At 37.6% G+C, this 19,556-nt stretch overlaps 1 protein-coding gene across 3 annotated transcripts in view; it reads right to left on the bottom strand.

The window, feature by feature from the left end:
* Positions 1-238: 238 nt before the first annotated feature.
* Positions 239-19,556, bottom strand: part of ESRRB (estrogen related receptor beta) — a 103,928-nt gene continuing 84,610 nt past the window's right edge. For all 3 annotated transcript variants that reach the window (XM_026664264.2, XM_087951951.1, XM_087951952.1), the window contains 4 exons: positions 17,406-17,516; positions 15,244-15,405; positions 4,405-4,674; positions 239-901 (listed from right to left, as the gene is read on the bottom strand). In XM_026664264.2, the coding sequence (XP_026520049.2) occupies positions 657-901; positions 4,405-4,674; positions 15,244-15,405; positions 17,406-17,516 (788 nt within the window). In that variant the 3' untranslated portion in view covers positions 239-656. The remainder of the gene's footprint in view (positions 902-4,404; positions 4,675-15,243; positions 15,406-17,405; positions 17,517-19,556) is intronic.

Below are 19,556 nucleotides of genomic sequence, written 5' to 3'. Positions count from 1 at the left end.
ACTACCACTGAGAATGTTCTGATTGCACAAGAATAGGAAAAGCCAGATGCTCAAGATCACAGAATATCTTACACAGTCCCACCTGCTCTTCCCAGTAGGAAATAGGCCTCTATGTACACATTACAAATAACTTGAATTTGGCCTAAAGGTGCTCCTTTCCAAAGAAGCAACTGGCACATGGGCCTGTGCCTTGACACCCCGTATCAAGTGCCAGGTCTACTGATGCCCACATTTTAAAAAAAAAATCCTCTCATACCACCATGCTATAAATGCTGTGTTTGTTTGTTTTTTACCCCACCATTTCCTGCTTCAAATCTCCACATCCTTTCCTTAGAAGGTGGAAAAAGCTAGGAATCAGCTGCCCTAGATAGTGCAAAGAGCATCACTGCTCAAGGACTCCAAATTTTCCTTGGTTCCCTCTGCAAGTGCAAGAGCTTAGTTGCAAATTTCCCACAAATAAAAAAAAAACTTGATTAAAAGAGTTTCCATCTCTGTACATGATAATCTTCAGATGGCAGGCTGCCAGATGAATGTTAAATAATTCCTCCACAGTTAAATGATTGAAAATAAAAGCTAGCTGCCATTTTTGGTTTCCTTTTCACGGCTGCTTCTCTTTCCAGTTTGTTTCCTGGGCTCTCCAGGTGGGGCTGGGCAGGTCAGACCTTGGCCTCCAGCATCTCAAGGAAGAGTTTGTGCATGGGGACTTTGCCTTGCAGTTTGATGCTGTAGAAGTGCTGCACCGCTTTGGCTGCTGTTTGCCGCAGGAGAGGCAGGGTCAGCAGCAGCTTTCCTGCACGTCGTGGTTCCTCATGACGTTGACTCAGCTCGTAGTCCTGAAGGGCTTCATGGAGAAGATCTTGTAGTTTCTGCACTGCCTCCATGTCCTCTATGTGCATTGAATCTTTAGAGGAAAAGCAAAATTAAGGAGGTAATCAGTCTAGATAAACGGGCAGGGAATATATTTAATCTCAGAACATAGTTTTTCATGAGAATAGAATAGAATAGAATAGAATGGAATGGAATGGAATGGAATGGAATGGAATGGAATAGAATAGAATAAGGAATAGGAATAGGAATAGGAATGGAATGGAATGGAATGGAATGGAATGGAATAGGAATGGAATGGAATGGAATGGAATGGAATGGAATAGAATAGAATAGAATAGAATAGAATAGAATAGAATAGAATAGAATAGAATAGAATAGAATAGAATAGAATAGAATAGACAGAGTTGGAAGGGACCTTGGAGTCCAACCCCTGCTTAGGCAGGAAACCCTACACCACTTCAGACAAATGGTTATCCAATCTCTTCTTAAAAACTTCCAGTGTTGGAGCATTTACAACTTCTGAATGCAAGTTGTTCCACTGATTAATTGTTCTAACTATCAGGAAATTTCTCCCTAGTTCTAAGTTGCTTCATAAAAAAGAAGCTATCGGAAGAACCAAGAGAAACAGCTTCTGGAAGGTGTATCCTATCTGAGAATCTATGCAAAAGGAATGTTGGAAGAAACAGACATACCACTAAGTCAATCTATTATTATTTTTTGCATTAAATTATGTAGCAAAGTTTTTAGAATATGAATAAGATTATACCTGAGATATACATTCCTCTCTTCTTACATTTAATCTTTTTGATTTCAAAATGAACAACAATGTCAGCACTTGGAGCTTTATATCATGAGCTCAAAGACCGACCTAATTAATGTGCTACACTAACATTCTACATTCTCAAGAGATTTCTCCTTCTAGATCAACTTGAAAATACTGAAAACTAATTTAAGAAGCCTTGAAAAATTGGAGGGGTTTGCCTGCTTTTTGCTAATGAGATATCAGTTTCTATGTCTATATTTCTGCTTTCTAATTTGTATACCAATACGTGGATTGGAAGAATCCTCACTGAATTATTTTGAAAGCTCTCGCTGCAATTATGTGAGCTAGTAACATGTAGCAAAAAAGAAAGGCAATTAGGAACAAAACCACTAATAATATATTAAATTTATATGACTACCATATCAGGGAGACTCAAAATCAACCAAACCATTTATTTTACATTAAGTTAAAAATAAAAAGCTATATTTACTGTACTTTACAGTTCAGACATTGTCTTCTATTTTTCCAAATGACCCAGATAAAGAGGTGAAGGGAATGCTTATCAAATTTGCAGATGACACAAATTTGGATGGGATGCTAACACTCTAGGAGCCAAATAATTTCAAAACAATTCTGATAAGTCAGAAAAATGAGATGAAAACAATAGAAATATTTTTCTTGTTGTTTCACTTAGGAAACAATAAATAAATATATAGGAATGAATGAAACGGGGAATATCTGGCTTTGTGTTCATGAAAAAGATCTTGGAAAAATAGTTGATTGCAAGCTCAGAATGTAATTTATAGTTGTGTCAATTGAAAAACAAATTCTGAATCACTGGAACTTATTTTTCATGTTATTCTGCTTTTGTCAACCCACTTCTGAATCGCTCTTCTCCTGCAACTCATACAAAGGAAAGACAGTTGAGGCGGGATTTGATAGCACTTTTTAAATACCTGAAATAATATCATATAGATATCACCTGCATTCTTTTGTTCCAGAGTGCAAGACATGAAATAGTGGGTTTAAGTTAGAGGAGGGTAGATTTTAACTGAATGTTAGGGGGAGAGGGGAGAATCCTCTTCCTAAAAATGAAAGCAGTTTAATAATCAAACTAATTGAGGGATGGTGGACTTCCCTTTTATTAAATGTGCTCAAATGGAGGCTAGATAGCCATTCACATGGGGTGCTTTAATTTGGATTCCTGCACTGACTAATGAGTAGGGGTCAATGGTACATAGCCTCTTTCAATTCTGTGATTTCATTAAATTACTGGGTTTCTCTTTTACCTCTGCCCACAACTCTGGGAATTTTTTCTAGTAGGATACTGGTATGAGCAGACAAAACAGTCCAAAATGCAGATATTTGGACTGTTTTGTCTGAATTAGACTTTTGGAAGGCAATGGAATTTTACCAACATGGTGACTATAGAAATATGGGGGAACACGAATGACTTACTGTCAGGGGTGGGATTCTACCAGATCGCACCTATTCGCTAGAACCGGTTGTTAACATTCTAAGCAGTTCGGAGAACTGGTTGTTAGAAGAAATTACTGGACTAATCCTGTAAGGAAGGCAGGAAGGAAACATTCTGGAGTTGCTTACAGAAACTGCCTCTCTGTTAACCCTTATTGCATTCTTGGCAGGACTAGACTTCCTGTCTCTGGAACTTCTCTGGAGTTTTTTTCCCCTCCTTTGCTGGTACTTTGCTTGTGTGGAGTGACCATTCAAAGTTACAATGGCACTGAAAAAAGTGACTTATGACCATTTTTCACACTTATGACTGTTGCAGCATCCCCACAGCCATGAGAGGCCAGGAGAGGAGATGCATGCCTCGATGTGAGTGATATTGAGTTGGCCATGCCCAGCCAATAACATGACCACCAAGCCATGTCCACCCAGTCACATGACCACCAAGCCATGCCCACAGAACTGGTTGTTAAAAAAATTGAATCCCACCCCTGCTTACTGTCTTTTATTTTTGAACAGAATAGAAAGGGATTTGTATTTAGATAATACAAAGGAACAGGTTTAGAGACATGGTGCTTGTTTACTGGCTGGTAAGCAAGAAAGTAATTGGCTGATAGCTCACTGTACTCAGCTTTTGAGCAGAAAGTAAAATAACTGATTGGCTGCTAGGTCTCTGTAACATTAGTGTCATAAATATACATAAACATGCTATGTTTTTAGTGTCCTTTGAGCCAAAAGATCCAAAAATAATCAACCCACCCAGATCATTTTCATGTGCATTTAAACAGTTCAAAAGCTCTGCAAGATGATAGGTTGGTGGAAGAGCAAAAAAACAACTACAACCAAAAACCCGTATGTAACAGTTGTATAGTAACAAATGCTCTTATCAAAGAGGCAGTTGTAGACTCATCAAGCTTTCCACCCTTTTTTTCTCAAGTGCACAGAGGACCTAACTTTGATAAGTGATTATAGAAATGAGCCAATATTATGGGATTTATTTCCAGCAAGCCAATGCCGAACTGTTATCAATATAGCTCTGATGAACTGTTAATTACAAAATCAGTAATTGTTCTGTTTTATAGATGTCAGGAGATGGGGAGCTATTAGCCTGAATTCAGATGGAGGGTACTGTCTTCCCAAGTTGTAACAATGGGCTTATTCCTCCTTTCAAAGCAAATGTACCATTTTTACTCTTACCAATATATATATATATATATATATATATATATATATATATATATATATATATATATATATATATATATATATATATATATATATATATATATATATATATATATCCCCACATTCCCAGCTGCTAATCCTTTTGTCCAAGACGTTACCTGAATTGGCGAGAGCCAGGGCCTTCAGAGTGACAAACTCTTCCTTCTCCACCTTCAGCTTTTTGTACCTCCGCACCAGCTGCAGGATGGCCAAATAGAGCTCCAGGAGCCCCGTCAAACGTGAATGTTCCTCATCCATGATGTAATCTTCAGCATAGACCAGTTTATCCTCATACGGTAATGAGCGATACACAATGCCCAGAATGAGGATTTCCATCCAGGCGCTCTGCAGTAAGCTCATCTGGTCTCCCAAGGAAAGGTTAGAAAATCCTGGCAAGGCAAAGGAACAGCAGATTAGGAATGTTGGCCGAGTAAAGGCACTGGGTTGCTGCTTCCTAGAAAACTGGCAGAGGCAATTCACCTTATGGTTGTTGGGTTTTTTTTTCTTTGGACATAAGAAATTAACCCTAAAAACAATTGCAAAAATGTATCTTAGACTAACCTTTCCAAGTGCCGTTTTGTGACTTCAACTCGCAGAATTCTTTGGCTGTTACAGGAAAAATGTCCGTAGACAAACTCCCCGGTGGAATGGTTTTGACTCTGAGCCAGTCTTATAGGCATACTTCAATAAAACAGAGGCCTATTCAGATTTTCAAAAGAGAAAGCAGCTTCACATAAGAAGCTACTGTCATGCCCTTGTTGGAGTCTGACTCTGAGGGGGAGATTGAGCAGCTGACAGGGAGTGGGAGTGTGGCTCCGGTGGCTGTGGAAGAAATGGGGGAAGGGCACAGTCTGGCTGGGCATTCATAGAAAGTCCCAGGGCCATCCCCTCTTCATCCTAGGGCACACAGGGAGGAACGGAGAAGGGAGCAACGTGGCTTACGAGAGAGAAGAAGGCCCTGATCCCTTTCATTAGTTGCTGCTGGGAGAACAGGATATAAGTGGGGTGGTTTGCACACAGCTCATTGCTGGAAGTAAAGCATGCTTTATCTTGGTTGAGGCTTATCTGAGTTTTGGCGTCCTCCCAACTGTGGGTGCTGCGTTATCCTTTGAAAGTCTGCAATTTATCATCCTGGCCTGCTGTGTTAATTACTTCACTGTGGTTTGTGTTGGTTTTTTTTCTTTCTAATTATCTTTACTTTGGGTTCGGACTGCATTTCTGCCCTTCATAGACTGTTTGTTATCCAGCTGAGGATAATTGAACATTGGGGCCAAGTTGGAGGAATTAAAGGGAATCTATTCTACTTTTGTGACTTTGTTATTTTTGTGTCACGCCCCAGGTCATCACAGCTACTTCCTATTTATCTGAACAGCTGGGCAAAGCACTCCCAAGAGATGCTTCACCAAATACCATTCCTGAAGCGCTGGAACCTTTGTTAGAAGGTCCTTCTAAATGACTCTGCATACAAAACCCCGACTTTCACCAGAATGAACAGCAAAGTGAAGTGGTGGAACTGTGCAAGTAAAGACAACGAGGAAAGTCTTCAAATTGGCTGCACTGATCCCTATGGAGAATGTAACTGCTTTAATATTTCAAAAGCCAGTGCTTCAGTCTTGCCAGCATGCCTTTCGGGATGTTTTGTTCCAGTCTAGTCATTACCGTGTTAACATGACAAGGAGAGAAAGAGAAGGATGATGCGCTGTACTTAAAATCACCCCACTCCTTGGAAACCAGTCATGTTATAACAGAAAACACTACTTCAAATGCACTTGTATTTCAGCAGTATCAACAGTTGGGAGGGAGTGAGGAGGGTCAAAAAGGGCAAAGTGGTAGTTGTAACAGCCTGATCAAAGCCTAATCTTTTGTACGTGTGTGCAACATTACTATACAGAATGTACACACGGAGAAAGGTTTGACCATGACTCAAAGAAATAGGGACTTAATATTAGCTATCACTGAACCATGCATTATTTCTCCTCCTTAATAAAGAGTTGAGTAAACAGTTTACTCATAGAAGGAGAGCAGGCCTTATTGGAAGATATAAGTTCTCACCTTATCTGGGTAAAATACTTTGGTTAAGCCGCTTCATCAAAGCAGCAACATCTAACTTTAAGAAGTCAAACATGATTTGATTGGGAGCCACCCAGAGTTGGCTGAAAGATGGGCAGCTGTATACATGTTTTAAACAAGCAAACAAACATTAAATCACTATGGAATCCCAAATACTGTAACTGTATCTTCAGGCCCAGGGGGAAAAGAACTGCCCTGCAAACAGGTACACTGAATTTACTATCAAAGTAAAAAAGGTAAAACACAAACAAAAAGTAACAACCTGTAACTAAGTCCATCAGAACCAGTTAAGTCTAATGACTGAGAACAAATCTGCTTTCCAACTGCAGATCTGCGAAAAATCAAAAGTAAGCTTGAAAAGGAATTGTTCCGTCAATGTAAACACAAAGTTAGGCATTCTAGCAAGTGTGGGAGAGGTAGCAGGGAGATTTTGTAGTATAAAACATAAGGAAGTGTAACAATAAACTTATCTCTCAATATTCCAATTTAAAATCCTTAGAAGTGCTAAGAAATTTACACCAGTATTACTAATGATCCCACTCTGAGATAAAATGGTGTTACAATTATAATGATACTCAAGAGAGTGCCATACTATTTTCATTCTTGCAATATGAATATGTTTGCTTGTGGGATACTCTTTCAAAATGATTGAGAATAGGCAAGAGTCCTTATAGAACATTTCCCCCCTTGCTAGCGATACTAAAACAGAAGATAAAAACATTATTGGCAGCTACAGCCATGCCACACATACCTTACAATATGTTAAAATACCATCTCCAAATTTGTGCCTTTCAGAATATTAGAATTGAATCTCCTAACACTTCTGAAGGTACCAATTTGGGAAAGAATGTACTAAGAGGTCAAACCTTGGATGTATTGTGTGAAGATTTAGTTAAATAAAAAACATACATGTTTCTTCTATAGAGGATACTTTCAATTTCATTACTTGGTACTAAATAGTATATAAAAATAAAAAGCATCAGCAGTTTGGCGTAAAACGTTTCCATGTGTCTTATGAAACTATTCTCCTCTTCTTACTTTAGTCTAACTGCTTTCACTGTTAGCCTAGAGTTCTTTCTTATGACTTAGCGATGTGCATGTCTCACTAACTGTGATCTATCCTTATCCAGAAGCCTTTATTCCTCCCCCAAAAACCCCTCAGCTCATGCAGTTGTGTGTGCCTTCCTGAACTTGGACCAAGGGAGCCAGGGATGTTTTGATTCCTCTTGCTATCAACCTAGCAATTAACAAAAGAGCCAGTGATTGCTATATTGACTGGTCGGGAGGTCTATTTTTCTATCTCAGCTATCTCAACTAAAGGAAGAGAGGGCAGAGGGATGGGTCAGTGGCATTTATTTATCACTATACCCTGTTTTGTATTTGTGCTGCCAAAGGAGGTACGGGGTGATAATGGCATAGCAGTCCTTAGACATCCAATTTCCCTTATCAGGCCACTGAATAGAAAAGAGGCCGCAAGCCACATTAATTAACAGATACCAATCAGCTGTCACATGTTATATGTGCGTGTATGAAGTCTGACAGGTAAGAGGTATGGATCAATAAAGCACTGGAGAAGAGGGCAAGAAGAAATTAGAGGACAGCTGAAGAGGAATCTGGGGCACTCTGGAGATGAATTACAAATTCAATCTTTGTTTGGCAAATGTGGAAAGGCGCTTGACTTGGCAAAACTGGGCTGCCATTCAATGGTGACGACAAACTTTTGCTCTGTCCTGTATGCCTTCCACAACAACCACCTACAATCAGCCATGGTTGAGTAAAGGAGCTTTTTGACTGTTACACTACATTTACTTAGTAACAAAATTATGTTCTTAAAGCTTTACATTATAATATATTACAATATACAAAATTCACAGACTATTTTAAAGTCCATGCTTCAGAAGAAGTTCTAATTTCGACAGTAAAATTAAAACATGAAGATTGCCCACCTTTTTAACACATTAAAGACATTAAATCTACTCCGAGTCAGCAAAGAACTCAAAATCTGAAGATGAAGATATTTTGTGCCAACTACATAGAAAGGTCTTCAGCCAGGTGAAGGATTACATCATTTTTTTTCATTCAGGTTGATCTCATTTTGACTGGTACAGTTAAACATTTTAACTATGCACTTTGTGCTTGGATCTTTCATTAAGATATTCATCAGACAGTCTAGCTTGTTTTTCACTAATTTCGGAGACATTGCTATATTTAAAAGTACATACAACTTCAGATTTTGGCTTCAGTATTCTCCAGCTTGAACCAGAGTGGATGATTAAAACTTCTTTTTCAGGTTCAGTTCTGTCATCTGTCATCTATCATCTATCATTTATGTTTGCACAATCACGTCACCTCAACTAATATTATTAAATATTTTACGTGAGACAAAGATGCTTTTACAGAAGGTAACTGGACTATCTTGTTTTGCTTTGAAGACGTTTTGCTTCTCATCTAAGAAGCTTCTTCAGCTCTGGCAGAACAGTGGGGAATGAAAGGATTTATATTCCTTGTAGACAGCTGGTCATTTGCAGTTTATCTGTGTCCTCGGGATCACTTGAATAGTCTTGCTCCTGTAGTCTGCATTTTTTAATCTGGAATTCCATTCCTACTCCTACACCATTCAAAGGGTATTCATCCCAAATTGTATGCTAAAAGTAAGGTGACCAACTTTTTTACAATGAGAAGGAGGACACAAATAAATTGAAGAAAAAAAAACAAAGCCACTTGCGTGTGGCGCAGTCTTGTGTGCAGTGCACTCTTGCTCACGGCGCACTCTCTCAAAACAATTCTGTTCCTAAAAGGAACTAGGAACACTACTCAGGTGAAGCTTCTTGGATGAGAAGCAAAACATCTTCAAAGAAAAAACATCAAGTTACCTCCTGAAAAAGCTCCTTTGGGACAACCATGACCTGGATGACTGAGAATCTCTACAGAAGTTTACATGAGAGTCTGATGTCACTTTTCTTTCCTTAGTTAAGAATAAAAAGAAATAAGTGTTGTTTATTCCTCACTGATCAAACACTGCATTCATAATTTCTACTGCTCTGGTGCTCTTGAATGACTCTCTGAGAGTCAACAAGTGCCTATTAGTCTCCTGTTGAACACTGATTCCTTCATCCAGGCCAGAAGTGGTATTCAGCAGGTTCTGACAGTTCTGGAGAACCGGTAGCGGAAATTTTGAGTAGTTTGGAGAACCGGCAAATACCACCTCTGACTGGAGATTTTACAGTATCCTTCCCCTGCCACAGCCACCAAGCCACGCCCACAGAACCGGTAGTAAAAAAAAAAAATGAATCCCACGACTGATCCAGGCCTCACTGAAAGTTTATTGTGGAGGAATGATTTTCATTTGTTTGGTCTGCCTTCCATTCCCCACATTTTAATGAAAGTTCTTTTGGCATTGCTTTATTTCATTTTTATTGTTGCATTTTAGTATTTTTAAATACTAAGTATTTGTGAGCTATTTTATTTTGATACAACACTGAATGAAGAATAAATTTGTAATGGATTGCACCTTTTCTGAGGCTCCACTGCAGTGATTTCATTTCCCATCTTTCCAATACAAAATTTGAAGAGGGAACACAGGAGACTTTGTTTAATTCCCATAAGAAAAAAACAACTATAATTAAGTATAAGAAAAGAAACTGAAAGCAAATGTCTAATGTTGCATTTTATAAAATCTTGACTTAACAGGCTGTTTAAGAGGAAAGAAATATCCATTAAATCTAAATGTCTGTTAAATTCAAATCTGTATCATTGACATAATTTATACCAACTGTCCAATTACAGAATTGACATTTGTATATTTGTGTCAGGAAGAGTGATTTAGATGATGTAAACATGTGATTTTCATAATTACACAAATGTCATTAATTGACACAAATGACTTATATTATGTAAATTGTCCAGTTCTTCAGAAGCAACACATGTTGTCTACTGTAGTAAAAATTTTTTGCTATTGCACCAAGAGTATGCTTAATGGAAGTCTGGAGAATCAAGAGTTTACTGTATAAGTATCTTTACTGCAATTCATGTTCAATATTGCAAATCAGGTTTGATCTGATTCAAATTCCAAAATTGATTTGTAAAGTTGAACCAACTTGATTTGGACTTTTGATTTTCAAAAATCAATCCACTCATAAATTTTTGAATTGATTTGGAAAACTGCATTGATTTGGACTTTCAAACTGATGCATAAAAATGTGGTTTTGCCCATAAACAAAAGTCTTTCAAATTTTCAAGCCATGTTTACATCTTTCCAAATCCATTTGGAAATGCAATCATTTTATGTTTAAAGTAGCTCATAGATTCAATCTGAAAATTAATTTTTGTGGGGCAGATTAGAAACCAAAAATTTTTATCCTTAGTGCAATACTTAGATGGAGAACTGCTACGAAATTCCAGGTTTATAGATTGGATTGGGAAATTAAAACAAGAAAGAAAAGTATTGTATAATGGCCAATTACTCATGCCACTTCCAAGAAAATGCATTAATGTAGTCACCAAGAATCAAGTTTGACTTGAGGGCTTTATTTTTTTCAAAGATTAGCATTCTAAATTAGAACATTTTTTATTAGAAAGAAAGGTTCAATTGACTAATTTATTATGTTTTTAAAAAAAGATCATTGTAGGTGAATCATTAGCTTAAAATTCAAGACATATAAAAGAAAAGATGAGAAAGATTTCATGCATGGATAATCAAATTTACGAAGATTACAGTAAATTGGTATCATTTAAAAATGATAGAAACATTTGATCTATTAATAAGTCTTAGACAAGACACCTAAGATAGGGCTTTCATATTCAGTGACAGAATGTCACCAATAAGATGGAAGATAGAAGAAAACAGTCGATATCTGTTTATAAACAGTAGATATCTGTTTATCTGATTGGTTTGTAAAAATCACGAAGGCATCTCATGCAACTATTTGAAATGAAAGACCAGAATTAGATACAGAATTCAAAACTGTTGTTCTGGGAACCAGGAAAATCAATTTTGCCCAAGCTGTGGTTCAGAATCTTCAAAGACACATCAGGTTGGACCATTTCTTTTCTTAATCTTTTTCACGGGAAATGGCTTGTAAATTGCTTTTTGGATATTAAGAATCTACAGAAGGACAACTTTTATTATACTGGTGTCCTTTAATCCTCAGTTAAAGAAGTTTCATACAAGTTTAAGAACTTAAATAAGAACTTCGTTATTTGGAAATAAACTTCTGGAATGTTACTTAAAAGGAATAACATTAACACTTTTAAAAATAGCAGTAACAATAGCACTCAGACCTATATACCACTTCACAGTGCTTTTACAGCCCTCTCTAAGTGGTTTACAGAGTCAGCATATTGTCCTCAACAATCTGGGTCCTCATTTTACTGACCTCAGAAGGATGGAAGGCTGAGTCAACCTTGAGCTTGGTGAGATTTGAACTGCCAAAGTGCAGGCAGCCTGCAGTCACTTGCAGTACTGCATTCTAACCACTGCACCACCAAAGTAAAAAGATTTGTAAAGTTGGCTTATTTGACCAAGGTTAAATGTCCCCCCCCCCCCAACAGCTTTTAATGTTTTTTTCTGGACCGGAGCTCCTTCTCTTGGAAGGACCCCCAGATGAATGTCAAAGCTCTTCAATTACAGTTGTAGTATTTAAATTCATGAAGTCATAGCCTTACATTCTTTTTCAGCATTTGAAAGCCAGAGTTTTCAAAGAGAGAAAATGCATAATTTGTAGCAAGTAGAGTTCATAATCTATTAATTTATTATAATTTCTGTCATCCTGGAGGGCCATTAGCAGCTGTAATAAAGAGAGAGGTAATTATAGCATCTGAGATCACTATAGACACATCTGCTGTCATTCCACTAGCCGTACTTCATTCTGTGTGTGGCTTTCACCTTCTTAGCCAGGGTAGCAGCAAAATAGGCACCTCGGGAGAGCCCCTCTCATCACAACCTCTAAACAGACATTTCTTCTACTTGCAGAGACTTATCATGGAAGTGGAAGCAACATCCCAGCCATTAATACAAAGGGTAGTTGCAAAGCTGGAAGGGATGGAATGCAGTTCAGTGGTGAGAAGAGAAAAACCAAATGCACAGGTGTAGAATAGGTGGTACCTGGTGCCAGCAACATATGTGAGAGGAGCCCTAGTCTACAAACACTTAAGTATGAGCCAGCAGTGTGCTGCAGCTGCCCCAAAAGCTAATGCATTAACAGAGGGATAGCATTAAGATCATAAGAAGTGATAGTGCTGCTTTGTATTCCAGCAGTGTGCTGCAGCTGCCCCAAAAAAAGTTAATGTCCGAGTGGTATCAACACAGGGATAATATCAAGATCATGAGAAGTGACAGTGGTGCTTTGTACTCCACTAGTGAGATCACTTTTGGAATACTGCATCTAGTTTTGATCCCTATACAACAAGGTGTTGAAGTTCTAGAGATAATGCATAGAAGAGCAATGAAGATGATTAGGGGACTGGAGGCTGAACCATATGATAAATGGTTGCGGGAACTGGGAATGTCTAGTCTACTGAGGAGAAGGATTAGAGATGAAATGATAAGAAACCTTCCAGTATTTGAGGGCTGACTCAGAGAGGAGAGAGTCAAACTATTCTCCAAAGCACCTGAGAGCAGGACAAGATGTCATGAATGAAAGCTTAACAAAGAGAGATCCAGCCTAGAATTAAGGAGAAATTTTCTGTTGGTGAGAATAATTAATCAGTAGAATGGTTTGCCTTCAAAAATTGTGGGTGCTCCATCACCGGAAGTTTTTAAGATGAGATTGGACAGTCATTGGTTTGAAATAGGGTATAGGGTCTCCTGCTTGAGATCTCTTCCACCTCTATTATTCTATAATCCTGTATAATACTTAATAAACCCCATAAACACATACGGTATTTTTATATATTCAGAAAAGGGTGTTTAAGATTTTTTTCTCTGTCATAGTTTGATACTGCAGGGAATTTGCACTCGAATAAGGAACTTCTAGAGGCAGGTTTTGGAAATATGCAGACTTAAAACATGTGTGTTGTATATACACACACATGTCTCAATCTGCTGGCAAACAAAAGGAAAGTGTCACTATGCCAAGTTTAAAAAATCTCAATACACAAGTGCCATTAACTATGTGTATTACACGTAGTTGAGCCCTTCCTTTCGACTAAATATTATTGATGGATATATAATTCTTTATTAACAGGGAATGCAAATAATTGAACTGAAAAATCAGGTCAGACGGCTAAATTTTGTTAATGAAAATACAATTTAAATAAATGTTGTATAAAGTACTGTATTATCTCATATTAGAAATATCATAATACAAATATGGATGCTTAGAGCAAACTGCAATGATGATACACATGCAGTGAACTCATGAAAAAAGAGTCACTATTGTGCACTTGGGTTCTGACACCTGACATAGTATGTCACTCACATTTTTTAATCATGTTGTTGTGATATTTGTTTCGTCACGTCCATCCTCCCAGCCCCACCCTTCCCCACTTTGCTAGCTCCTCCAGATGCTATTGGGGGGTGAGTTATAATGCACTGAGTTGGTAGATGTTTGTTTAAAGTCTTGGATCGGTTCTGCCACTAGACAAATGTACCTACAGCCTCTCACGACCATCCACATGTTTCCCAATTCAGTTTCATTAATTTCATTAAAACAGCCATCTTCATTATTTCACCTGTGCCTATGCCAAAAACAAAGAACTAGCAAGTGAAGTGCTCAGAATTTATATCCCCAAATGCAAGATGAAATCCGGAAATGATTCAATTACTCAAGAAATCAACTTTTTAAATAACATGTCAATTTCCAAATAATGGACTTCATTTTGCAAAATGGCACATTTTGCTTCTTTAATAAATAATAAAGAAGGATGCAGTCAACTGTGGATCAGAGAAAGACAACAGCAGTCCACATTGTATCCAGAAAAACAATGAATATATTATCTGGGAAATGCTCCATATATTTTAGGTAGATACATACAACGTATAGCATATGCCCCAGCAGTTAAAAATGTGTTATTGCTGCAACTAAAACTCCATCTGGGCAATAGAGTGTCTAGTTAATTATGAAATGATCTCAGAAATTCTCAGGCAGGAAAAAAACATATCAAAATGAAATAATTGGTGTGAGCTTTACAGAAGCCTTAGTCTGCTTTGGCCCATGATTATCCTCTCTATTAATTCTCTTCAGCCCTTGGGGCCTTCGGGCTGAGTTGCCTTAATCAGTAGCCTAACTCGGTTTGCGCTGAATCAGGTCCTGGCAGATTGTCCAACTAGTGAGCAGTGTAATCCCTAACAGAACAGGCCTCCTTCAAGAAGAGCACGACCAGGATTAAGATTTGCTGAGAAGCAGTATCTGCAGACTGACCTCTTTCTCCAAATCTCTATCTACTTGGATTTTTCAGGTCAAAGCTAAATATATAGTGTAACCGCCAGGAGCTATGGATACATTAATTTACACAAATAAATCAATAATTGTGCTGGAAATCATACTACAAGCAAAAAGGATATTGAAGCTACAGACTGTCCTCCTGTAACCTTTGTTTGCTAAAGATTGATTTTCCCTGTAGCCCCTGTGTGCATTAGCTCAGGAAACAGAAACAACACAATAACAATAAACAAGATATATTTGCACAGTTTCGTTTCCACCTCCTGTTCATCCCGGTGACATTAGAAAGTGGAACTCATAGATCTCCTTTTTAGTCCAAAATGTATGTTCCCCTTCCACATATTGAAAGCAACAACAGAAAGAAATGTTTTGTTATTCATGACATGCCAAAGAAGAGTGGATTGCTCCTGTGCCATTCAGCAGACAAAAGATCCATTACAGTTTACAATTCCCTTACATGAATAATTTTATCCCCACTTTGTGTCCATCTTAGCTCTCTCATCTTACCTGGGATGTGCTTTGCCCAGCCAATGATCACAACAAGCTCTCTGTCTGCCAAGTCACAGAGCGTTGTCAATGCTTTGATGTCACTTTCCGGCATGGTAGGGTCAGGCATAGCATAAATCTTCTCTGGCTCTGCCACCAGCAAGTGGGAGACTATTTTAGTCACTGCAAATCCCAAAGCAGAAATTAGAATATATTTGTGGTGAATTCCTGCAACTAAAAAAAAAAATTAAAATCTTTACAAAAGAGAGAGCAAGACTTTTTTGTTCCTCTATTTGTTTTGCATATGCTCCTTGAAATCTATTAGAAATATAGTACTTTTCATCTTGATCCAGCAGCTCATTGGGCAATTCTTCACCTGATATTGGGTCCTTTTAAAATGGAAACTTCATGCTGAATCTGTAAAATTAAGCAGGCAAACTATATATCCTACCACCAAGTTGTGACCCTTTCCTGATCCTCACATATCTTTAATCATGTTAATTTATTTATTTATAAAATGTTTTAACTGCTCATCTTACTTTAGGGTAACTCTTGACAAATTTAAGGTGATTACTTTAAGATTCTTATATAATAAATCAAGTTCCATTTCTGAAAATGGTGAATATTGTAACTAACCAGTATCACACTGAAATGAATTTTCTTAGGGTACCAATATCAGTGCATATTTCTTATAAAGGAAATGGAACTCTCCTGAAATAGAGTGAGGATAAAAAACAAAAAAAGCCAATAACCCTTAACCCTGTGTCTGAGAGAAAATACAAATGAATTATGATTCATTTCTCACTTCTCTTTATATATTTTTCTAATTATTCATAGGAGCAATTTTTACGTGAAGTGCCTTAGGTTCTCTTAGTACATGCACACAGAACATAATTCTTCTGATCTTGTTGAATCTATTAATTACAGACACTGCAGAAGCAACATAGATTCTTTAGGGTTCTCTAATGAGGACAACGCCCCTATCACAAAGGGGCCTTATTTTTTTCAGGATATTTTCAGTAGGTATATAATTTCAAGATGAACCAAGAAATTGTTAAGAGGACCCATTAAATTAGGGAAGAGCAATATTTGATGATCAGGAATAGCATTAATTTGGAAGTAAGAAGGGAGAGAATTGGGAGGTAAGAAGGGATGCCAACAGTGGCTAGTATCATGTTACATATATGGATTGAAATTTTAAGGATGGACAAGGTTTTTTAAATGTTGACTTTAATTATATTAAGCTTATTTTAGACCTCTTATCATAATTTCTTGTCTTTATGTACACACTGATTTTCATCAATCACAATCAGAGGAGGTTCTGGGTGGAAAAAGGAAAGTTTTGGAGCCATATATGGTTGCAGGGAGATAATTTGCCAAATCCTGGTCTAATTATTGTATGAAAAGCACTCTGTTAATCTATGGTACTAGATAATGAATCCACAAGCAATAATATAAATATATTGATGATGATGAAGGACTATAATTAAAGCGTATGCCTCATTCAGGTGAAAGCAACCAAGCTAAATGTCCATTTGGTGTGAACATCAGAACTATTTTTGTAGATGCTTCCAGAATTAAATATCATTACTACCTCAATGTCCTGTCATGAAATACTTCAAAAATTATTATCAACTGTCTGAGGGAAAGAGTATCAGCAATGGACAAGCTGATAAATTAGCAAGTTTAAAAAACACCTCAAAAAAAGACTTAGCGATGGTAGGTCATCATATCTGTGTGGAGGCTGATCACTACATAGCTACATGAGCTGGGAAATAACAGTGTCTTCCTTATATTTATACAAATATTTTCAAATTTTCATAAGTATGATCATGCAAACATAATTATTGTCAGAATGGCCTTCATTATTGAATCAGCTCTGCCCTCTCATCCTGACACATCTCCCAAATTTATTCTGCCATCCTGTGAAAAACAGAATTGAGAGATCCAGAAAGAAAAGGTGGAAGAAAATGTTGGTTGTGTCAGTAGAAATGCTTTCTATCTAACATTTAATTTAGCTTTAGACTTGCACACTATAGCCTCAGATGACCTTATTTAGGCCATGGTATTTAATTGCTGTATAATTAAAATTATTGAGAATTTGATTCTCTCAATGAAAATTTCAGGTGATCAATGAAAATTGAAGGCTTAATCCATAAGGAGAGTGTGCAACTGGCACCTACATGGTTTTTTGGCTGGAGGGGAAATCTGTAAACTCAGATAAGTACTACTTTCGGAGTCCAGTCTTCTTTTGTACTTCTGGCGGCCTCCACGCACTCGATCCAAACGCACTCCTGCAAGCAAAAGAAGGAGATCTTAAGGATCTTACGGGAGATTCTGAAAGGGGGAAAAGGGCATTTCTTTACCATCAATAGCAATTATAAATGGAGAAAGATCAATACTACAAAAAAAGGGGGGACACACAAGTATTCCTAGTTTAACTGTCAAATATACATAAAATGGCTTCTAAGATTAACAGTTTAGATAAAAGCATAAAATATATGTATGCACATGCAATTCTTTCACAGTTAATTGGAAAAGGAAACCAGCTTCTTCCAAGCTGTTCGGGATTATAGGACTCAGTATATAAAACAGAGGCAAAGCTACATTGTTGTTTCTGAAGTGACTCGGGAATTAAATAATTTCCTCAACAAATTAGCCTGCAAATACTTTCTAAAACCAGAATTTCTGAGGGCAAAAATTGGGGCAAAAGATTTAATCTTCCTTTAGTACAAAAGATGCCCAGTATGGCATACTATCTTTGATAATATACTTGTGGTAATCTAAAAAAAAACCAATGTATTTTTCCCATTCAGTAATACTGTTTTATTTCTATTAATGTCTGTATATATTTCAACTAATCTAAATATAGTTTTCAAACAATCAGCCCAATGAGAAAAAAGTCTTAAAATTGCATTATTAATTAACTCCAAAATTGGGTAAAACCGTTTTAAGTTTTCTTTCACTGAATATTAATGAATATACATTATTTCTTCACGCCCTCTTCCAAATTAGAGATAAAAACATATTACACACCTTGAATGTTATCCTTTCCTGTCTTTCTAAATCAATAGACTTGTTTTACTTTTGTATCAGTTGTTCATTAATATCCATGACAACCTGGCCCAACCATTAGGCACAATGAAGCAAACCATCTCGAGCAGCAGATACAGGAGAGCAGACAATGGCATTGATTTGGAAAACAGAGCTGGTCGTGGATGGTGCCATCTTGGCTTCTGCCTTAAGCAGAAAAAATATTTGGGCAGGGTGAAGAGGATAGCAATAGTTATTGACCCAATTCCCAGAACACCAGTCTGATTCTTGGGTAATCTATAGTTTGTAAAAAGGAGAAGTAATTAACCTTCATAGATATTACTGAAAAATTGCAACCTTCAAATCACAAGGAATTCTTCTTGCCAAAATCACTCTACTTTTTAGCTGAATTTGTAAGTGCTTTCTATTTTACTTCACTGACAATCTGCATCCTTTTTATCTCTTTCTTAAACAAAGTCATGCTGAACTTTCATTCAGGCTCATAGACAAAACATTGTTCAATAACCTGAAAACATTACCATTTTATTTTAGGAATTTATATATGAGTTAAAATGCTACAGCTTTGGTCATTAAGGGCACAATCAGTTACCAAAGTACTGTCATACCCCTGTCAGAGCCTGAGTCTGAGGAAGAAGACAAACAGCTGACAGGGAATGGGCATGTGGCTCCGTTGGCTGTGGAGGAAACTGGGGAAGGGCAAAGTCCGGCTGGGCAGAGCAGGGAAGAGGTAGAACAAGGGAGAGGGAGTTCAGAGGAAGACCCAGGCCCACCCCCTCTTCATCCTAGGGCATGCAGGAAGGAATGGAAAGAGAGCAACGTGGGTTGCATGACTTACGGAGGAGGAAAGGGCCCTGATTCCCTTCATTAGCCACAGCTGGGAATGAGAGTTTAAAAGAAATGCATGCTGAATGCAGCAGCTGCTGGGAGCAAATGTGAGTTTATCTTGTGTTGACTTTGCTTATCTGTGTTCCTGGTGTCTTCCAACCATGTTGAGTTATTGCTGTGCCTTTATGTCTGGAATTCTTGCTCCTGCCCTGTCAGATTAATTACCTCATTTTGATTGGACTTATAGTTACAGTTTTTGTTGACCACGTTTTGGACTTGATTCTCTGCAGCCAAAGGCTGTTCCTGGGAGAGTTTTTCTCCAGCCAGAAGGTAACCAGGACAAAATTGGAGCTAATAAAAGGACTCTTACTGATTATCTGACTGTGTTGCCTTTGTGCCACACCCCGGGTCATCACAAGTACATTCAGGTTAGAACACAGTCAAGCAGAGCTTAC

This window comes from Notechis scutatus, chromosome 1, assembly GCF_049901735.1.
Source record: "Notechis scutatus isolate UNSWTSFEM ecotype Mainland chromosome 1, rNotScu1.2, whole genome shotgun sequence".
In the NCBI taxonomy this organism is placed as follows: domain Eukaryota; kingdom Metazoa; phylum Chordata; class Lepidosauria; order Squamata; family Elapidae; genus Notechis; species Notechis scutatus.
This window is presented reverse-complemented; position numbering and strand designations above follow the sequence as displayed.